Raw genomic sequence first — 17,040 nt, forward strand, 5'->3', positions numbered from 1 at the left:
AAGTCCTATTAGTTACTCAGGAGGTAATACTAACAATAAGTCAGTTGGTGCCCTTCCTCCAATAAGTTTTGAAAAAGCCGAAATGGTTCCCGTAAGTTTTAGAGTCAAATGTAATGCCTGCAACTTATGAGAAGATCAGACCGTTAAATCTACCTCAAATTTAGTATGATATGGATAAGAGTATACCGACCAACTTTCGTGAAGAAATAATTTCTATCTGAGCTACTAAAAAGGAGTTTTGGCACTCATAAGATGGTTGTCCAGTTTTGTTTGAGAACAAGAAGTTGGAGTTTTACAATTCGTAACATGACTATCAGATTTTCTGCAAATTTGAAGTTTGTACCCTTTTTGCTTTTGCAAATAATGATATACAGTCATGAAACAAGATATATACTTGATTTAAGAAAATTAGTAGTACAGAGATATGAGAATAAAATATAAGGATTTTCTTATCTATGAAATTATAGTCGACATAGGTGAGAGGTAGGTAGTGCTTCACCGGATTTATGGCATTGTGCTTTCCACTAACATAAGAGCTTCTCAAGCTGATAACGTGTTGTAAAATCAATTGTATGTGTGCTATGGAATATAAAGTAAATGAGACACAATATTTATGAGGTTCAACAAGTGTGCCTACGTCATCGGGGTAGTAGCAATATTTTCTCTCATTATGTGAAATAGTAGGAGTATAAAAATAACTCTTACTATTTTCTCTCCTCTCTAGCCCAGCTCACTGGTATTTTCTTCTGTATCTATCTTCTTTCTCTTCTTCCTCTCCTCTCTCTTCTTTTCTTTCTCTCTTTCTTCCTTACTTCATTTCCTCCGTATGTCTATATCTCTTTCTGTCTTCATTTGCTTCTTTGTTTTATAAGTAAAGCTAGTGGTAGACAAAGCATAGTGGGTTAAGTAGTTAGGAACCTTCTCGCTCCCTGAGATTAAAGAATACTTTCAAAAACGTTTAATGAGTTGGCTATTCAGTGTACGGGTTCTATATCCAACATGGGTCAACATGGGTCAACGTCCACTTGCTTGAACTTGCCAAGTCGAATCATTAATGGTTGAGGTGGCAAGTCTTGGAAAGAAGCAAATGAAGAAAGAAGAGATATAGACATACGAAGGAAAGGAAGTAGGAAAGAAAATAAGAGAAAGGAGAGGAAGAAGAGAAAGAAAAGAGATACATAAGAAAATACCAGTGAGTTGAGCTAGAGAGGAGAGAAAATAGTAAGTTATCTTTGTACTCTTATTATTTCACATAATAAGAGAAAGTACTATTGCTGCCCCGAAAACGTAGGCACACTTGCCGAACCTTATAAATATTGTCTCATTTACTTTATATTCCACACCACATATACCATTGATTTTACAACAATATTAATATTTTAATATGAATTGCCTGAGTTGTTCAGTTTGGGAGTGCAAATGCACTTGGACAGTTACCGTTCACAGCAAGTTGTTACTGTTCAACGCTTTCATGGTACATATATAACTTTCTTAGTTTCTAACTTGCTACTAAAAGAGAAAGGGTGCAGGATTACATGACCGGAGTTCATATGTTTATTTTTTAGCCTTTGCTTGAATGGACATGAACTATATATTGTTTTTCTTTGCAGGCATGGAGCAATTGCAGAGTGCCGTCTTGTTTTCACCAAGTGAACATGAAACAGAACAAAACCAGATTACCCCTGGGACTCTTCTCATTCCTTAATGGAACTGTCAAGTACCCGAAGAGCTAGTCAACGACAAACAGCCCTTCATTTTGTTGAAACACCAGAGGCAATGCAATCCGAGTGTGCTCATGTTCTCAAATTAGTCCTCCATAGAAACCTTCCCAGTTTCATACATATGATACATCCAAATTGGTTCAAGCAATTCCTTAGCATTTCGCAGATTTTCCCTTCTGTCTTCCTCAATGTCTTCTTCTATTTCTCTCTCAATCTGAGGGTAAAGCTCTTGAAGAGAAGCCAACATCATATTGCCCCACTCTCTCTCGTCTTCCCTGAATACCTTCAGGCATGCAAAGCGTACGAGTCCCAAAACCAACCCGAAATTCTTCTTTTGCATCCCAATGACCGCGCTAATCAAGAAAATTACCCCAAACACGTTCCTTATGCTGATATTTCCTTTCAACAATGTAACAATCATGTTAAGAAGATTCTTAAAAGCAGGAAACTCATCTGGTTTGGAATCTCCATCTTCTGGCCTAGCTTCACTTATTTCAGAGAGCTCAGTTTTAGCTAAAATCAGAAGCCATGATGGAAAGCGGAGTCTGATGCGGTCAGCTGTAGTTATTTCCATCACTTCTCCCTTAATCTGTTCTACAATGTGCCCAGATCCTAATGCTAGAATCAAGTCAGGAAGCCAAGACTTTACTCCTGTCACCAAATGAGCAACGTAGTTAGAACCCAAGTACAACTCAATCGAGATGATTAAATCAAGCAGATCGTTGGCAAGATCAGAAGCTTCAGTGAGTGCTGGTGAAGCTTCAGTAACATCTTTAAGAGCTAGATTCAGTAACTTGGCTGCATATGTGAAGGAGCTCTTCAAACAGAGAACCATATCCTTCAAATCCTCCTCCTCAAATTGAAAAGGCTCACGAGATTGTTGCTCCAACTTAGATACGACACATCTTATGTAACCTGATGTGAACTTTAAGCACCTTTCCTGAATTTGAGGAACAGAACCTATTGTAGCGGCATCAACCACAAACCTTAAGACTGCAGTAAGCATCTTCACCTTGTTTGATAACTTCTTTGGTTCTGTATAGCATCCTGCATGCATATATCATAAATGTTAGGCCTGGTTTGGTACTGAGGTGATTCTGAAAAAAGCTGGTATCACAAAAAGCTGGGAGCTGTTTTTGTGTTTGGTAAACATTCAGCTTCAGCTTTTTTTCACAGTTTTGGGTGAAAAAAAGCCAAAAACAAGAAGCTGCAAAACCCAGCTTTGAAAAACTGGCTTTTTTTCACATCTGTTTTACATAAAAGTTTACCAAACACTATAATACTACTTTTTTTTTTTTTTTTTTTTTTCAAAAGCACTTTTACAAAAAAGTTTACCAAACACTTTGATGCTTTATTTCACGGCACAACAGAAGCAGCTTTTTTTTCAAAGCACATCAATACCAAACCAGCCCTTAATATTCTGTCAGAATGTAGGCCCTGTTACCCGGTTTGACCCTCATGAAAGGGGCAGAAGTACATATAATTAACAGTACATGTGTGATGCGGTGAATTATAGTTATAATGGGTACGGCTGAAGATTATAATTTACATCTTTTTCATCCCCATTATTATTGTTTTCTGACAATCCCAAAGGGTAAAAGGAAACAAAATCTTTTTTAATGAAATAGTTATGTTTCCTACTCAATCGTTACTGTTAGTTATCTCTTCAATATATGTGATATATGCCTTTGTGTGCGGTCCATAAACCATAAGTACTTACCACTATCACTTGGACTTGAGGCATCAGTATGCGATTCTCTCTGTCTTTTCTCACGACGGTTGGAAGACTTCTTGCTAGAATGCTTAGGTCGTGGAGAAATTTTTCCAGACCCTCCAGCATCATCTGCCCGAAATAGCTTCTCTGCACAGTTAACCAGGTGATCCAATGTATGTTCCAACTCAGTCTGCTGAAAAAGAAAAGAAAAGAAAGACTTTAAACAGTGATATTGTGGCAGATGAATTACACCAGTGTCAAGTCCTCGCAAAGTTCAACAATTTTGAGGACACATGTTGTGTGAAGAGTACACGGTACAGAAGAATCTGTCCAAATCAAAACAAGGCTTCTGATTAACAATGAACATAATATATCAGAGTTGGTTAACGGTCAATGAAAACACAAATAATTACTGGTTAATAAATGAACTCTTTTCATGAAACATAACTAAAAGGAAAGGAAGATCAGAATTCCATGCGTCAAATAGTATCTTGCATGCAATGTAACTCCTACAGAACCAACGTGAACTCCACGTAATTCCTTGAATGTTGAACCAGATTTTACGAGTCATGTCGGCATGTGCATTCTGCCAATTTCTTTTTGTTCCAAAGCTTACCATGTTTTGAGAGTTTTTTAAGGTAAAAACAACTTGAATTACACAGAAAACAAAAGGACATAAAAATAATTATTTTCCATTACTTAATTTCATTTAGTGATTTAGAAATTGATCTACTAAAAAGTTAAATCATGGTTATGGAGCTAAACAATATCTACTAAAAAAGTCAAAGCATGGTTATGGAGCTAAAGAATATGTAAGATAAAAACCTATTAAGACAATAAAGCAGCTTAAAAACTTCAAATAAGAATGAATGCGAAAAAAAGTTATATGACTTGCCTCAGAACTAGATCTTGTGGAATCAGTCCTATCTTTACTTTTTGTACCGCAATCTTTTGTAGTCGAACTGGCATTTTGAAGAGACATATGCAGAGCAAGAGCTGTATATGCCAAGACAGGAGATGTGTCCATATATTCACAATGCATGCACTGCACAATGCTGACCTCCGAAATGACATTTAAGGATTGAAATAACGACTCTAGAACTTGAGACCCCAATATAGATTTCCGAGTGTTGTCAGATGCAAGTAAATCTCTAATTTGCCAGGCCATTCCTACTGCCACTGAATAATCGTTCTCAAAATTGGTTGGTTTTTTCCCGCCAACATTTCTCCATCGAGCTGAAATTTTGCTATAGGACTTTAATTTCTTTCTTTTTGCAGAGAAAACACTCAGATTTGGTAATTCATTGCCAAATTTAACATGGCAACGATAGGCAGCTTTCTGCAGGAATGCTGTTAGAGCTTCAAGAATACCATCAACCCCATCACAAGACAGCAACAATTTGTGAGCAGACCTCACTTCAGCTTGCCTCTCGGCATCTTTGGATAAACCACTACAATTAGTGACCAGGTTCATGCATTCGTCAAGAAGTCCAGCTAGATCATCTGGAGAGACAGTTGAGACAATGTTGAATACAGAAGACTGAGCAGACCGAGTAGAAGCAGCGGCAAACAAGCACTTCAACTTTTCACCATCGAAGAACTCTTTAAGAGCATTCTTGAAAACTGACTCGCTTGCTAGGGTATTGCAAAGGTTGGCAGCAGCAAGAAGTAGACCTTCAATTTGATCTTCATCTAGATTACTAGGCAGCAAGACCAAAGTAATCAATACTCGAACAAGTTCCATCAGAGACTTGAGAGATGCCCCTTGGGACACAGCAAATTCACAAAACCTGGCTCCAGCCATTGGAGACCTTTTAATGAGCGTAGCACAACGATTACATGCTGCTTCAACAGACACTTTTGAAGGAAAGTATGATGGCAAAAGCAGTTTTGTAATTTTCTGAGCAACTTGAGGTTGATCATTTGCTAGGTCCGACAATAATACATCTAATTTCACCACCTAGTGAAAGATGAAATGAAGCACACAAACCAACTACCATCAAAAAAGGCATCAGAAATAACAAGAGCTTATCATAATTATAAGAGAAACATTTACCTTATGGAACTGGAAATTTGGAATATCCCTTATAACAAGGAGGAGATCTGCCATTGCAGCTCTTACTGATAGGACATTGTCCAGCATCAAATGACCCAATCTGGGCAGAAGAACGTTGAGAATTTGATGGCATTGTGGATTTCCAAACAAATAGATAGTGCCATTCAGTGTGGAAAGTCTAACCTCATGACATACATCGTGTGACATATCGTCAAAAATTTTGGTAATTAGCTTTGTGATTGTACTCAAAGGGATGATTTCCCAAAATAGATGAAGCACTCGACAAGACCCTTCCACCGCAACCACTCTCACGTCTGGACAATCATCGGTGAGTAATCTCTCCAATAAAAAGAACTGCTTATCAAGCAAGGAATCTTTCACTTCTTTTGTGGAATCAGGATCTTCAAGAGGAAACAAGTCCAGCAGCAAATGCAGCGCATTTTGACGAACATTAGAATTCGCAACCTGTGATCACAAACCAGTCATTCAGATACAACATAAACACAGCATTTGACAATTGTATTAACAAACTTATTAACAAAAATTTACCTGCAGCGAGCGAAATATCACAGGTTCAGACAGCTGGAAAAGAAGCTTCTCAACACCAGCAGTGGTCCTCTGGTTTATAAACCCTCCCAAAACCCTTCTAATCGAAGCAGCAAGAGCTCCAGAACTGGCATGTATTGCACCCTCAATCAAACCCTGCAAAAACCCATTCTCGATCTCACTTCTCGAGTCGCCATCCGCCACTTTCCAAGCCCGAAACAGGACGTCCCCGTAGGCCTCCAGCATTGACTTTCGACCAAACGGAACCTGAGATCGAATCATTGCCAAAACTTCCTTCAACAGCTGCAAACTCAACCCAAATAGAAATGCAAGGAACTTCTTCCCCTCCTCTGCTTTCAGATACAGTGGCGAAATCACACACCGAATTAACAAGAGCTTCAAGTCCTCAATGCTCTCGTCTTCGAAATCAAAGCAAGTAAAGGCCTCCCGGAGCGCGTAGACTCTGTGAACATCTGCCTTCTTTTGCAGAGTCAAAGATCTCGAGAGCAAGAAAGGGAGCGACTGAGAAATCAGTGATTCTCGACTCGGCAGCTCCTCCTTCCACCATTGCTCGCACAAACCCGCGATCTCCGAAACCAGCACCGAGTCCGACTCCAAAATAATCAGACTGTCGTGCAGCGCCTGAACTCCGGTCAACAAATCCAACGGCGAGAATGCGTTCTGGGGATGCGAAATGCACAATTGTGCGATAAATGCTAAAACTTGAAGTTCCGAAAGAAGGCGTTTCCTCTCTCGCTCCGGGTTAGCGTCTGGGTCGTCTGAATCAGGTTCTGGTCGAGTCTTGGAGCGCCTAGAAGACCTCCGGGGCCGCTTGGTGGGAGGAGAGCGCGGGGAGTTAGGTTTAGGGTTAGGGTTTTGGTTGGGCTCCAGAAGGTTCCGGAAGGATTGTATAGCTTGGGAAATGGAGTGGGACAGAGCGAGAGGGAGAGAGGAGGAGAGGTAGGAGGAAGGCTTGATGCCGTGGATTAGGGTTTTGAGAGAGGGCTTTGAGGATTTTAGGGTTTGCTTTGCGGCGGAGCTCAGGAATTCGTCGGCGGAGGACTGAAGGGATGAGCGGAGCCGCTTATCCATGGCGATTAGTTTTTCCGGTGATGAAATTCGAAGTGGATTCTTGTTGTTGCAGAAGTTATAAATGCCTATGCGTTTCGATTTCTGGAGGAACTGAGGGAGAGGGGCTACCGTCTGTGATAGTAAACAATTTGACAGACAAATCAGACAGAATGTATAGTATGATCAAAGAGCAATGAATAGTCTGTTATTTATGCGAAGCAACGGTGTGTGCCACTTTAAATGTTTTCAATTTTCAAATAAGTTTTTGGCGCCGATTGGGAAGAAGACGAACCGGGCTCAACATTTTCGAATGCAAATAACCGGGCTCACCATTTAAAGAAAATGTCTTTGTTTGATCGGAAATTCTTTCCCGCACATTTGTTTTCCTAACCGTTGAGATTTTATTTTCTAAGTGAACGGTTGAGATTTAATTAAATGAGAACTATTTAAATGTCAACCGTTACTTTTGTTCCTTGATGTGCAGGAGCAAGCTCCTTGTTTGATATTGATCTTATTGGTACCGTTTAGTACGTGGGACGGGACAGCACAAAGTGGGACAAGGCGTTCCGTCCCACGTTTGGTGCACCTAAAACGGGCGGAACGAGCTGTTCCACGGGACGAGTTTTGGGTGAATTTTCGTTCCACCTCACCCCCTGGAACGACTCGTTCCACATCTGTGGAACACAAAATTATAACCTCCCCATCTCCTTCTTCTTCCTCCTTGTTTCCATCCGAGGGCATCTTTACTCCCGCTCTGTTCCGTTCCGTCCTGTCCCGTCCCGTCCCGTCCCATTCCGTTCCGTCCCGTCCCGTCTGCATACCAAACGATACCATTCAGAACATAGAGTGTCACATCCCGGCCCGGGGCAGATCACTTCCCGGGCCCGCTCCACCACCGTAGCACGATATTGTCCGCTTTGGGCTTACCATTCCCTCACGGTTTTGTTTTTGGGAACTCACGAGCAACTTCCCAGTGGGTCACCCATCATGGGATTGCTCTAGCCTCCTTCTCGCTTAACTTCGGAGTTCCCGTGGAACCCGAAGCCAGTGAGCTCCCAAAAGGCCTCGTGCTAGGTAAGGATGGGAATATACATTTAAGGATCACTCCCTTGGGCGATGTGGGATGTCACAATCCACCCCCCTTAGGGGCCCGACGTCCTCGTCGGCACACACGCGGCCAGGGTTAGGCTCTGATACTAAATGTCACATCCCGGCCCGGGGCGGATCACTTCCCGGGCCCGCTCCACCACCGTAGCACGATATTGTCCGCTTTGGGCTTACCATTCCCTCACGGTTTTGTTTTTGGGAACTCACGAGCAACTTCCCAGTGGGTCACCCATCATGGGATTGCTCTAGCCTCCTTCTCGCTTAACTTCGGAGTTCCCGTGGAACCCGAAGCCAGTGAGCTCCCAAAAGGCCTCGTGCTAGGTAAGGATGGGAATATACATTTAAGGATCACTCCCCTGGGCGATGTGGGATGTCACATAGAGTCCTTCAATAAGGACAATCACCGTATAGAATAAATATAGGGATAAAATAAATCTCTAATAAATTGGAAAGTGAGTTCTTAAAGTATATGAACTCACCGGATACTTAGTGTATATACCCACATATAAGGACTGTATAGGAACTGAAAAGCTAGCCCACCAAAATGAGTGTTGCTATGCAGCATGATTCCCACTTGATGCTGACACGCCGGTTGAGTTGAACTCGCTGACAGTTGCTGACGCCAGCTGCAAGTGTGGGTCCCAATCACATGGGCTTTGTCTTCCATTTTTTTTTTCTTTTCTTTTCTTTTCAACCGTTTGAGCGTCGGCCTTGCATTTCTAATCGACATTTTTTTTATCGTTTCACCCGGGTCCAGATTAATTAAAAAAATTTAACACAAAAAAAAAATATTGCACCTAATCAAATTATCACATAAAATTATAAAAACATCAAATTTAGATTCTACTATAAGGACTTTGTCATTAGAGACAATATTCATTTAGCGATACAAAGATTCCCTTTAAATCTTTAAATGAGTACTCAAAAGTGGTGGATGACCTTTTAAGCTTTTGAAGAAGTCATTTCTTTTCTTGATCCCAGTTCAAACTTGAATCGTCGTATTCGGTTCGGTATGTTGGACTGTGTATACTTTTTTAATTTTAAAAATGGTAAACACACCTTTTCTTTTCGTACACATCATTGTTTAATCATATATATTGTTTTCTTTTCATTTATTAAACTCGATGAACAAAAAATATAGATACATATGTACAATGAGGAAAAAAAAAAAGGTAAATTACATAAAACTATCTTAATTATGTGTCTAACCATAATCTTATATCTCATGTTTTTTAAATTACAATGGCATACATTATCTTACGAACTTGTTGCAATGTCAAACCTTCGTTAGTTTTTTTGTTAATTTTTCTGTTAAATGCTGACGTGACTTGAAGCAGATTCATTTCTCAGTCTAACTGGATTAAAAAATTAATTAAATATTTAAATAAAAAATTAGCTAAAATCATTTAAATATTTTTATTAAAAAAATGCGGAACCCACCCATACAGACCCATCACCCCCACCCTTCTTCCCCAGTCCATCCAACTACCTCGCCCATCTCCGGGCTCCTTACTCAGCCGCTCCCTCGACTTCAACCTCCTCCGCCACTCCTTCGACCCCCCTCCCTTACCTGCTCTCCTCCCCCTCCTTCCACCTCCACGGCAAGCCCTTTCTCTTCTGGAATAAGCACGGCTCCAAGAAGCTCTACCCCAACGTTCAATTTGAATTCAACACAGCTAAAAATCCAGCCTACCTGATTATTGGTGTGGAAGTTGGTAGATTGACTAAAGTTAGAGAGAGAAAGAGAGAGAGTGAAGAGATAAGAGAGCTCAAGCATTCGGTATGGCAATTAACTATGGTGCGGTGAAAGGCTTTGATTCTTGATAGAAATTTCCAACATTTGTGCATTTGGGGATTTCTTTTATTTTGCAAAAAGTTGGTTCCTTTGGAATTTTGGAGATCTGGGTTTTTAGGGTTTGACCCTTTTTCCTTTAATTTTCACTCTTTCTTGGGGTCTTTTAATTTTCTGCTTTTTTCCAAGAATAATTCTCTTTGTTGACGTTTTTTGAAAATTGGGTTTCTTTTTTTTTTCTTTTTTTTTAGATTTTAACCTAGAAAATTGTTTGAATGCTTCACTGAGCCACCGACTTTTTTCAACAGCGGCTTTTGGCTTTACTTCCTTTCTTTGTCTAATTCTACTTTTGGTACCAAAAGCTGCTTCCTTTTGAAAATTCAATTGGAATCCTAAGGTGGGTTTTCTTCGAGGAAGGAGCGGGACCAGGTGAGGGAGAAGAGGACGAGGTCGAGGTGGGTGTGGTAGAGGCAGGTGGTGAGGTCAGGGTGCTCGGGGATTAGGTGAGGTCGATGTCGTCGGACGAACTGGGGAAGAAGGGTGAGCGTGATGGGGTTGTATGGGTGGACCCACGCTTTAAAAAAATATATTTAAATGATTTTTTTTTAATATTTAATAAAAAAATTAATCCAGTTAGGAAGTGAATTCCGACTCGAGTCACGTCAGTATTTAACAGAAAAATTAACGAATGTCTAATATTGCAACAAATTAGTAAAATGAGATATGACATTATAATTTTTAAAACATGAAATATACGATTTGTGTTTCGACAAATAATTGAGATAATTTTATGTAATTTACCCAAAAAAAAAAAAAAAAATGGTTCTTGTTTGTTGTCACCATCGACTGGGTTCATTTGGTTTTTAAAAGCGCCAAAACTTAAGATAGTTTGGAATTTTGTTAATAACACTAGTTCACGCATGCATAATATAAGTGACTGGAAATCATTTATGCGTTATGGAATCACCATAATTTTGTGACAATGGAATGCCATGCTAGTCCTAAGGCTCCTAGTTAGGTGAAAGTAGATTATTTTTTATTTTTTGTCAAACGATAGATTTTTTCAAATTAAATGTTAAATTAGTCATCAACGAAATTTAACCTCATGCTATCACATAAGAGATCAACACTTTTTTATCATTATAATAAAGAATCACTTGCAGGTGAAAGTCGATTTAGTTTCTCTCTAACTACCATGCTCTCAAGATGGTAACGTCCAACATTTTTCTGTTTTAAATTTTCTTTCATTCCCTTTTAGGTTGTCTTCTTCTTAAAAGAAGTGAAATGTTATTTCATGCCATAAACCACCAACATCTATCTGTTTGATGTATATGAAAATCGCGGTCCATATTCACCTTTGAGCATCCTAGACTACCATTCTGAGCAAACATGGGTTGCAAATTACATACTCTTTTAAATGAAGACACTTTGTAAGCTCTATATCACCAAATAGTTTAACATTAATTTTCGTACCAACATTACAAAATATTGTACCAAAAAATATAAGGTAGCAGAGAATTCATGTAGAATTCTACTTTTAAGAAAATCCTTTTAGCACTTCTCTTACCTTATTACTTAATCACAATAACCATCTTCTTATGGTAAAAAAAAAAAAATAACATAATGAAACTATGTTTCTTTTCCCTACATTTATTGGTTTTGACTTTTGAGACCCTAAAACTTTCTAATTAATTAAAAAAAAAAATTTTAATGAGACAACCGATAACAACCCACGGTTATCTATCTCTTCCCTATATTTATTGGTTTTGACTTTTCTAATTAAATTATTAAAAATCACAAAATGTTACTCTGGTTTAGCGGCTATATACTCCGGTATTAGTATTTTTCTAATCACATGACGTTTCTCCTGTTTTGGGCTAATAAAAATCCAAGAAAATAAGTGTTCAGATTTTAGGTGGACATTGTGACCAAATGCATTTGACCCCCAATTCTGCACAAGATTAAATACAAGGCTTTTTTAGGGTGAATCTGCTGAACTGTCTTCAACCTAGAGGATTAAAAAAAGTTGCTAAAATTGCAAATAAAAACTTACAACCCAAAACCACAGCAGCAATTTCTGCAGCATGCATTTTAAAAGCTACCAAAATTTATATGTACTTTCATTGATGAGGTTGGTTTTCTCCCCACTCATACCTCTTGACCAGAAGATCGGTCTGCCCCAAATTTTGCATCACAAACTCTCAGCCCTAAATCATACACGTCTTTTCTCCTTCTGCACACTCCCGTTTATTTCCGTCCATTTATCCTCTTTTGCTTCTCTCAATCCGGTGGCCATAGATGGTCAGGACAGAGCAAGGGAAAAAAGTGAGTGCAAAAATCATGTCCATTTTTAATATTTATCTTTTGAATTTAATTTTACACAAATGTAACATGAAAACAAATTTCTGAAGCAGGAAGTGTAATCTTCTGTTTGAGGCTAAAATACAATGGTGTACTATGCCAGACTGGCCTATGAACCCTAAGAAGGCATATGGACGGGTGGGAGCCTTCCGACACCACTTTTGCTATGAATCTCATGCCCCCCAAATTCCACCGCCCATCCCCAAAATTTTGGGTCTCGCTGTTCACGAAGATGGTTCATTTGGGTCCTACAACTTCTCTCAAATGCTTGCAAGTAAATCAGACCCCTACCCTTACCGTTTATCCATTTTCTTTTGCTGTATAGGGCGCGGTACCTTTTTTTTAACCAAAGCGATAGCGATAATTCATTAATAATAGAAACATGAATGCACCAAGATTACAAGGAGTGTGCCAACTGAGTACTAGAAGCAAACATAATAAATCCCCTATATAGAAAGCTCAATAAACAAACACAGAAGACTGCACGGTGCAAATCTGCCACAATAGATCATGCGCTCTACCTAACGATGGTAAAGCACGCACTTATTCTCAAATTAACGGCAAGAGTTTGACTCTCGATCATTTACCGGCAAGAGTGCAACCCTAATACACACACACGCATGTACTTTTTGGCAATGGCCCAAATGCAACACACATATATCAAATCAAACAAAAACAATTCTTCATTCCTCATGGCTTTAAGCCTTTTGAAAGAAAGGTGGGAAGCATCCCAAGCACCCCAAGACCCCCCTCTCCCTTCTTAATGTTCTCGATCATGAAACACAAATAAATATATAACATATTAACGAACGAAAATACAACAATTTACCCCAAAATGTCGTAGCCACGGACCACGGATACAAAAGCAAAAAAAATGTTGGTGAGCAACAGTGGCACTACGAAAGCAAATACTACTACTGAAAATTACCATCCACAAACTTCAGTCAATTACTTCTTACTCGTTACTCTATTAATTTACTTTTTTCACTTTTCTCCTGGTTGTCACCAGCTGAAATCTTTTGTTTGGTATTGGAAATTGGAACCCCAATCAACAAAATCCCAAATCAAATATACCATAAATTGGTAGAAATTAAATATGACACTCATTATACCTATAATTTAAACCCCCCATCTCCTAGAAATTCTTTTTTTCTCTCTATAATTCAATCAAAAAACCACAAATATTCAAAAAACCTCAAGAGTAACTATGGCTGGTGAATTTTCTTGGTTGGGTAACCTTGATCAGAAGAGTCACTGAATGTAAGCCTTCTCTTAGTGCCAACTGGTGAAGTTTCAAGCACTTCCATTGAGTTTGAATGGATTGATAGAGGGGAATTTGAAAACTTGGGAGCTGGTGTCTTATCTTTTCTTTCCACTATTTCCTGCATAAAATCATAGCAGGAATATATGTATTCCTGTTCCAATGGAAATTTGATTAAGATTAATTAACTTAAGTAAATAAAAGAACAATGTGTAATTAGTAGTGCATTAGTTGGCTCACATAATCTTGGGACTGCAAGAATGAGATCACATTCATCTTAAGCTCCATAATCTTTCTGCTTAATTGACCATCTGATGCTGCTAAAACTGCAGCAGCTGCAATAATCGACGGCCGAGTATCCATCAAATCATTTTCTGCGTTATAGAAATCAGATCGATTAGGAAATGTAACGAATTATGTAAATTCAATTAGATTGGGAGTACGGGGTCATATTACCTTTTGCCATTGCCACAATTAGTCCGATAGCATTAGAAGCTAGGTCTTTTGGTCTTAATTGATCAGCACAAAACTTATTGATGAAGTAGTGCAGATAATCAAGAGGAGTGATTGTACCCAACTTCCATTCCAATGTATTCAGCACCAAAAGCTCCATTCTTTGAATCACTTTGCTTTCAAAATCGTAATCCGAAACCGAATAGTCTGATAAAGCTGGTATTTTGCATTCTTCCATCTTAACAGCCAAGGATAAACATGCCACTGATAACAATCTAATAGCCCACAATTTCTTATCCTATATATTAAAAAAAACCAATAAAAAATCCAAATATTTTAGCAAAACAACAAAAATACAGAAACCCAATTTGCAAAACATTGAAAGTGTTGGTTTACTTACATCAATGGATCGTTTTGAAAGAAACCCATCAAAGTAAGTCACTGATAAGTAAGCTGTTTGCAACTGGAACCCAAAAACTGCCCCTGTCTGCAAAATCCACAAACTTTCAGGGACTGAACAAGAAACAACAATCTGGGAAATTTAAGAGCTTTAGGGAGAGTGACATGCATTGAAAATCCAATCAATGGCATCCAATCGAGTTGTTTTCAACCAGCTCATGCCAGAGGCCGGGCAATCCTTGAACCCTTTGGATCCAAAGCAATGAGCTTCTTTCTGAATCAAGTTTTCGACATATTCATCGTCGTTATCAAAAAGAAAACATGGGTTTGATTCTACAGAAGTTTTACATTCGTCTTCCAATTGGTTCAGACAAGTTTCATCTTCTTGGCAGAGGAGGGTGGAGAGAGAAAATGAAGTTTCTGCAAAGTCCCTCATACCTCCTCAATCTCTTCGAATATCTATGATGAACAATCAACGGATTTATTTAAAAGAAATGCTAAATCCACAGTGTTTATATTGTGCAAAAAAAAAAATTGAGAGAGAGTGAGAGAGAGAGGAATGCGAGGAGTGAAGGAAATGTGGCGGTTATGGTGCCGCCAAAATAACCGGATGTGATATAGGGAGAGGGAGGGGAAGTTAAATTAGTGGTAAGAAAGTATAGTGTGCGTAGAGTACTACTAGACTATACTGTTTTATATAATGATACTAATCCTAAGATTTCGCTCATCCTCTCCAAATGTTTGGAGATTTTGGTAAAAAGTCAAAATCAGTTGTTAATAGAATTATTAATTAGGAATGTGATTATGCAAACTTAAATAGAATCGTATTTGGAGATCAAATTCTTTTAGGTTTGTATCACTTGCAAGGCAATAAAACTCATCATGATTAGTATAAATAAATGTACGAGGCCAATCCCTTTTCTCTCTATGTCGTCCCATCTCTCTCCCCCACTTTTATCGTTAGTTTTGCAACATGTTATCAGCACGATATATCTCTGCGAGAATGAAAGGATCCCGAAGGAAACTCTGCGAAACCTTTTTCAACATCTTTACTAACATTCAAGTAAATTTTTATTAAGTAACTTTTTCTTTTTAATGTTTGAAAAAATTTCAAGTTGTACATGATTATCTGCTCTAATGACGCCTAGTCACCACTGAGGATAACCCTGCAATTTTGAAACCCTAATTACGAATAGCCCGAATCCATTAGGGAAGGATCTACATTCATCAAGTTTGAAATCCTGATTTTGAATTCTCAATTGGTATTAAAAAAAAAAAAAAAAAAAAAAAAAAAAGTAGAAGTAGTTTCCAAATGGATTATGCTATGCACCATATATTAAGAGAATCATCTTTTTCATCAAAGAGGTTAAATGCTCATCATAGTGCTTATAGTCAGACGACTTTTTTATTTTATTTTAAAAGTATTATAGTAATTCAATTTTCAACTTCACACTCATGCTCTCACTCCCTAATTTCTCTCACTATATTTACACTAAAAAATGGAGGATTTCAGCTAAGTCACACAATGGATCGACCATAAAAATTTGATATCAAACTCGATATTTACAAAAATGAAACCCAAAATCTTGCATGTCACATCCCGGCCCGGGGCGGATCACTTCCCGGGCCCGACTCCACTACCGTAGCACGATATTGTCCGCTTTGGGCTTACCATTCCCTCACGGTTTTGTTTTTGGGAACTCACGAGCAACTTCCCAGTGGGTCACCCATCATGGGATTGCTCTAGCCCTCTTCTCGCTTAACTTCGGAGTTCCTACGGAACCCGAAGCCAGTGAGCTCCCAAAAGGCCTCGTGCTAGGTAAGGATGGGAATATACATTTAAGGATCACTCCCCTGGGCGATGTGGGATGTCACAATCCACCCCCCTTAGGGGCCCGACGTCCTCGTCGGCACACCACGGCCAGGGTTAGGCTCTGATACCAATTTGTCACATCCCGGCCCGGGGCGGATCACTTCCCGGGCCCGACTCCACTACCGTAGCACGATATTGTCCGCTTTGGGCTTACCATTCCCTCACGGTTTTGTTTTTGGGAACTCACGAGCAACTTCCCAGTGGGTCACCCATCATGGGATTGCTCTAGCCCTCTTCTCGCTTAACTTCGGAGTTCCTACGGAACCCGAAGCCAGTGAGCTCCCAAAAGGCCTCGTGCTAGGTAAGGATGGGAATATACATTTAAGGATCACTCCCCTGGGCGATGTGGGATGTCACAATATTGTCACATCCCGGCCCGGGCGAGACCACTTCCCGGGCCCGCTCCACCACCTTAGCACGATATTGTCCGCTTTGGGTTTACCATTCCCTCACGGTTTTGTTTTTGGGAACTCACAAGCAACTTCCCAGTGGGTCACCCATCATGGGATTGCTCTAGCCCCCATCTCGCTTAACTTCGGAGTTCCTACGGAACCCGAAGCCAGTGAGCTCCCAAAAGGCCTCGTGCTAGGTAGAGATGGGAATATACATTTAAGGATCACTCCCCTGGGCGATGTGGGATGTCACAATCCACCCCCCTTAGGGGCCCGACGTCCTCGTCGGCACAC

General features: G+C 39.5%; 2 protein-coding genes across 3 annotated transcripts; both read right to left on the minus strand.

The window, feature by feature from the left end:
* Nucleotides 1–1,358: 1,358 nt before the first annotated feature.
* Nucleotides 1,359–7,319, minus strand: HEB1 (ARM repeat superfamily protein). 2 transcript variants are annotated; one of them, XM_088685016.1, is made up of 5 exons: nt 6,041–7,319; nt 5,492–5,956; nt 4,331–5,395; nt 3,442–3,625; nt 1,359–2,768 (listed from the first exon to the last, which is right to left on the minus strand). In XM_088685016.1, the coding sequence occupies exons 1-5, from the start codon at nt 7,127–7,129 to the stop codon at nt 1,807–1,809; spliced, it is 3,765 nt and encodes a 1,254-aa protein (XP_088541142.1). In that variant the 5' UTR covers nt 7,130–7,319; the 3' UTR covers nt 1,359–1,806. The 2 variants fall into 2 exon arrangements, with proteins under 2 accessions (XP_088541142.1, XP_088541141.1); XM_088685015.1 differs by having other exon boundaries at nt 3,442–3,628; nt 6,041–7,283.
* A 5,991-nt stretch (nt 7,320–13,310) lies between these two features.
* LOC137747857 (cyclin-D5-1-like) lies at nt 13,311–14,938 on the minus strand. Its single transcript, XM_068487998.2, has 5 exons — nt 14,651–14,938; nt 14,483–14,569; nt 14,086–14,380; nt 13,870–14,003; nt 13,311–13,783 (listed from the first exon to the last, which is right to left on the minus strand). The coding sequence occupies exons 1-5, from the start codon at nt 14,915–14,917 to the stop codon at nt 13,574–13,576; spliced, it is 993 nt and encodes a 330-aa protein (XP_068344099.2). The 5' UTR covers nt 14,918–14,938; the 3' UTR covers nt 13,311–13,573.
* Nucleotides 14,939–17,040: the final 2,102 nt, after the last annotated feature.

The sequence above is a fragment of the Pyrus communis genome, chromosome 2, assembly GCF_041283825.1.
Source record: "Pyrus communis isolate YQ-2024b chromosome 2, ASM4128382v1, whole genome shotgun sequence".
Lineage (NCBI taxonomy): Eukaryota > Viridiplantae > Streptophyta > Magnoliopsida > Rosales > Rosaceae > Pyrus > Pyrus communis.

Coding starts and splice junctions, on each gene's coding strand:
- HEB1 (XM_088685015.1), bottom strand. CDS start 7,129: ATGGATAAGCGGCTCCGCTCATCCCTTCAGTCCTCCGCCGACGAATTC. Junction 5,396..5,491: donor CAAATTTCCAGTTCCATAAG/GTAAATGTTTCT, acceptor ATCTTTCACTAG/GTGGTGAAATTAGATGTATT. Junction 2,769..3,441: donor CTCAAGTCCAAGTGATAGTG/GTAAGTACTTAT, acceptor ATATGCATGCAG/GATGCTATACAGAACCAAAG.
- LOC137747857 (XM_068487998.2), bottom strand. CDS start 14,917: ATGAGGGACTTTGCAGAAACTTCATTTTCTCTCTCCACCCTCCTCTGC. Junction 14,381..14,482: donor TTTCAAAACGATCCATTGAT/GTAAGTAAACCA, acceptor TTTAATATATAG/GATAAGAAATTGTGGGCTAT. Junction 14,004..14,085: donor AATTGTGGCAATGGCAAAAG/GTAATATGACCC, acceptor TCTATAACGCAG/AAAATGATTTGATGGATACT.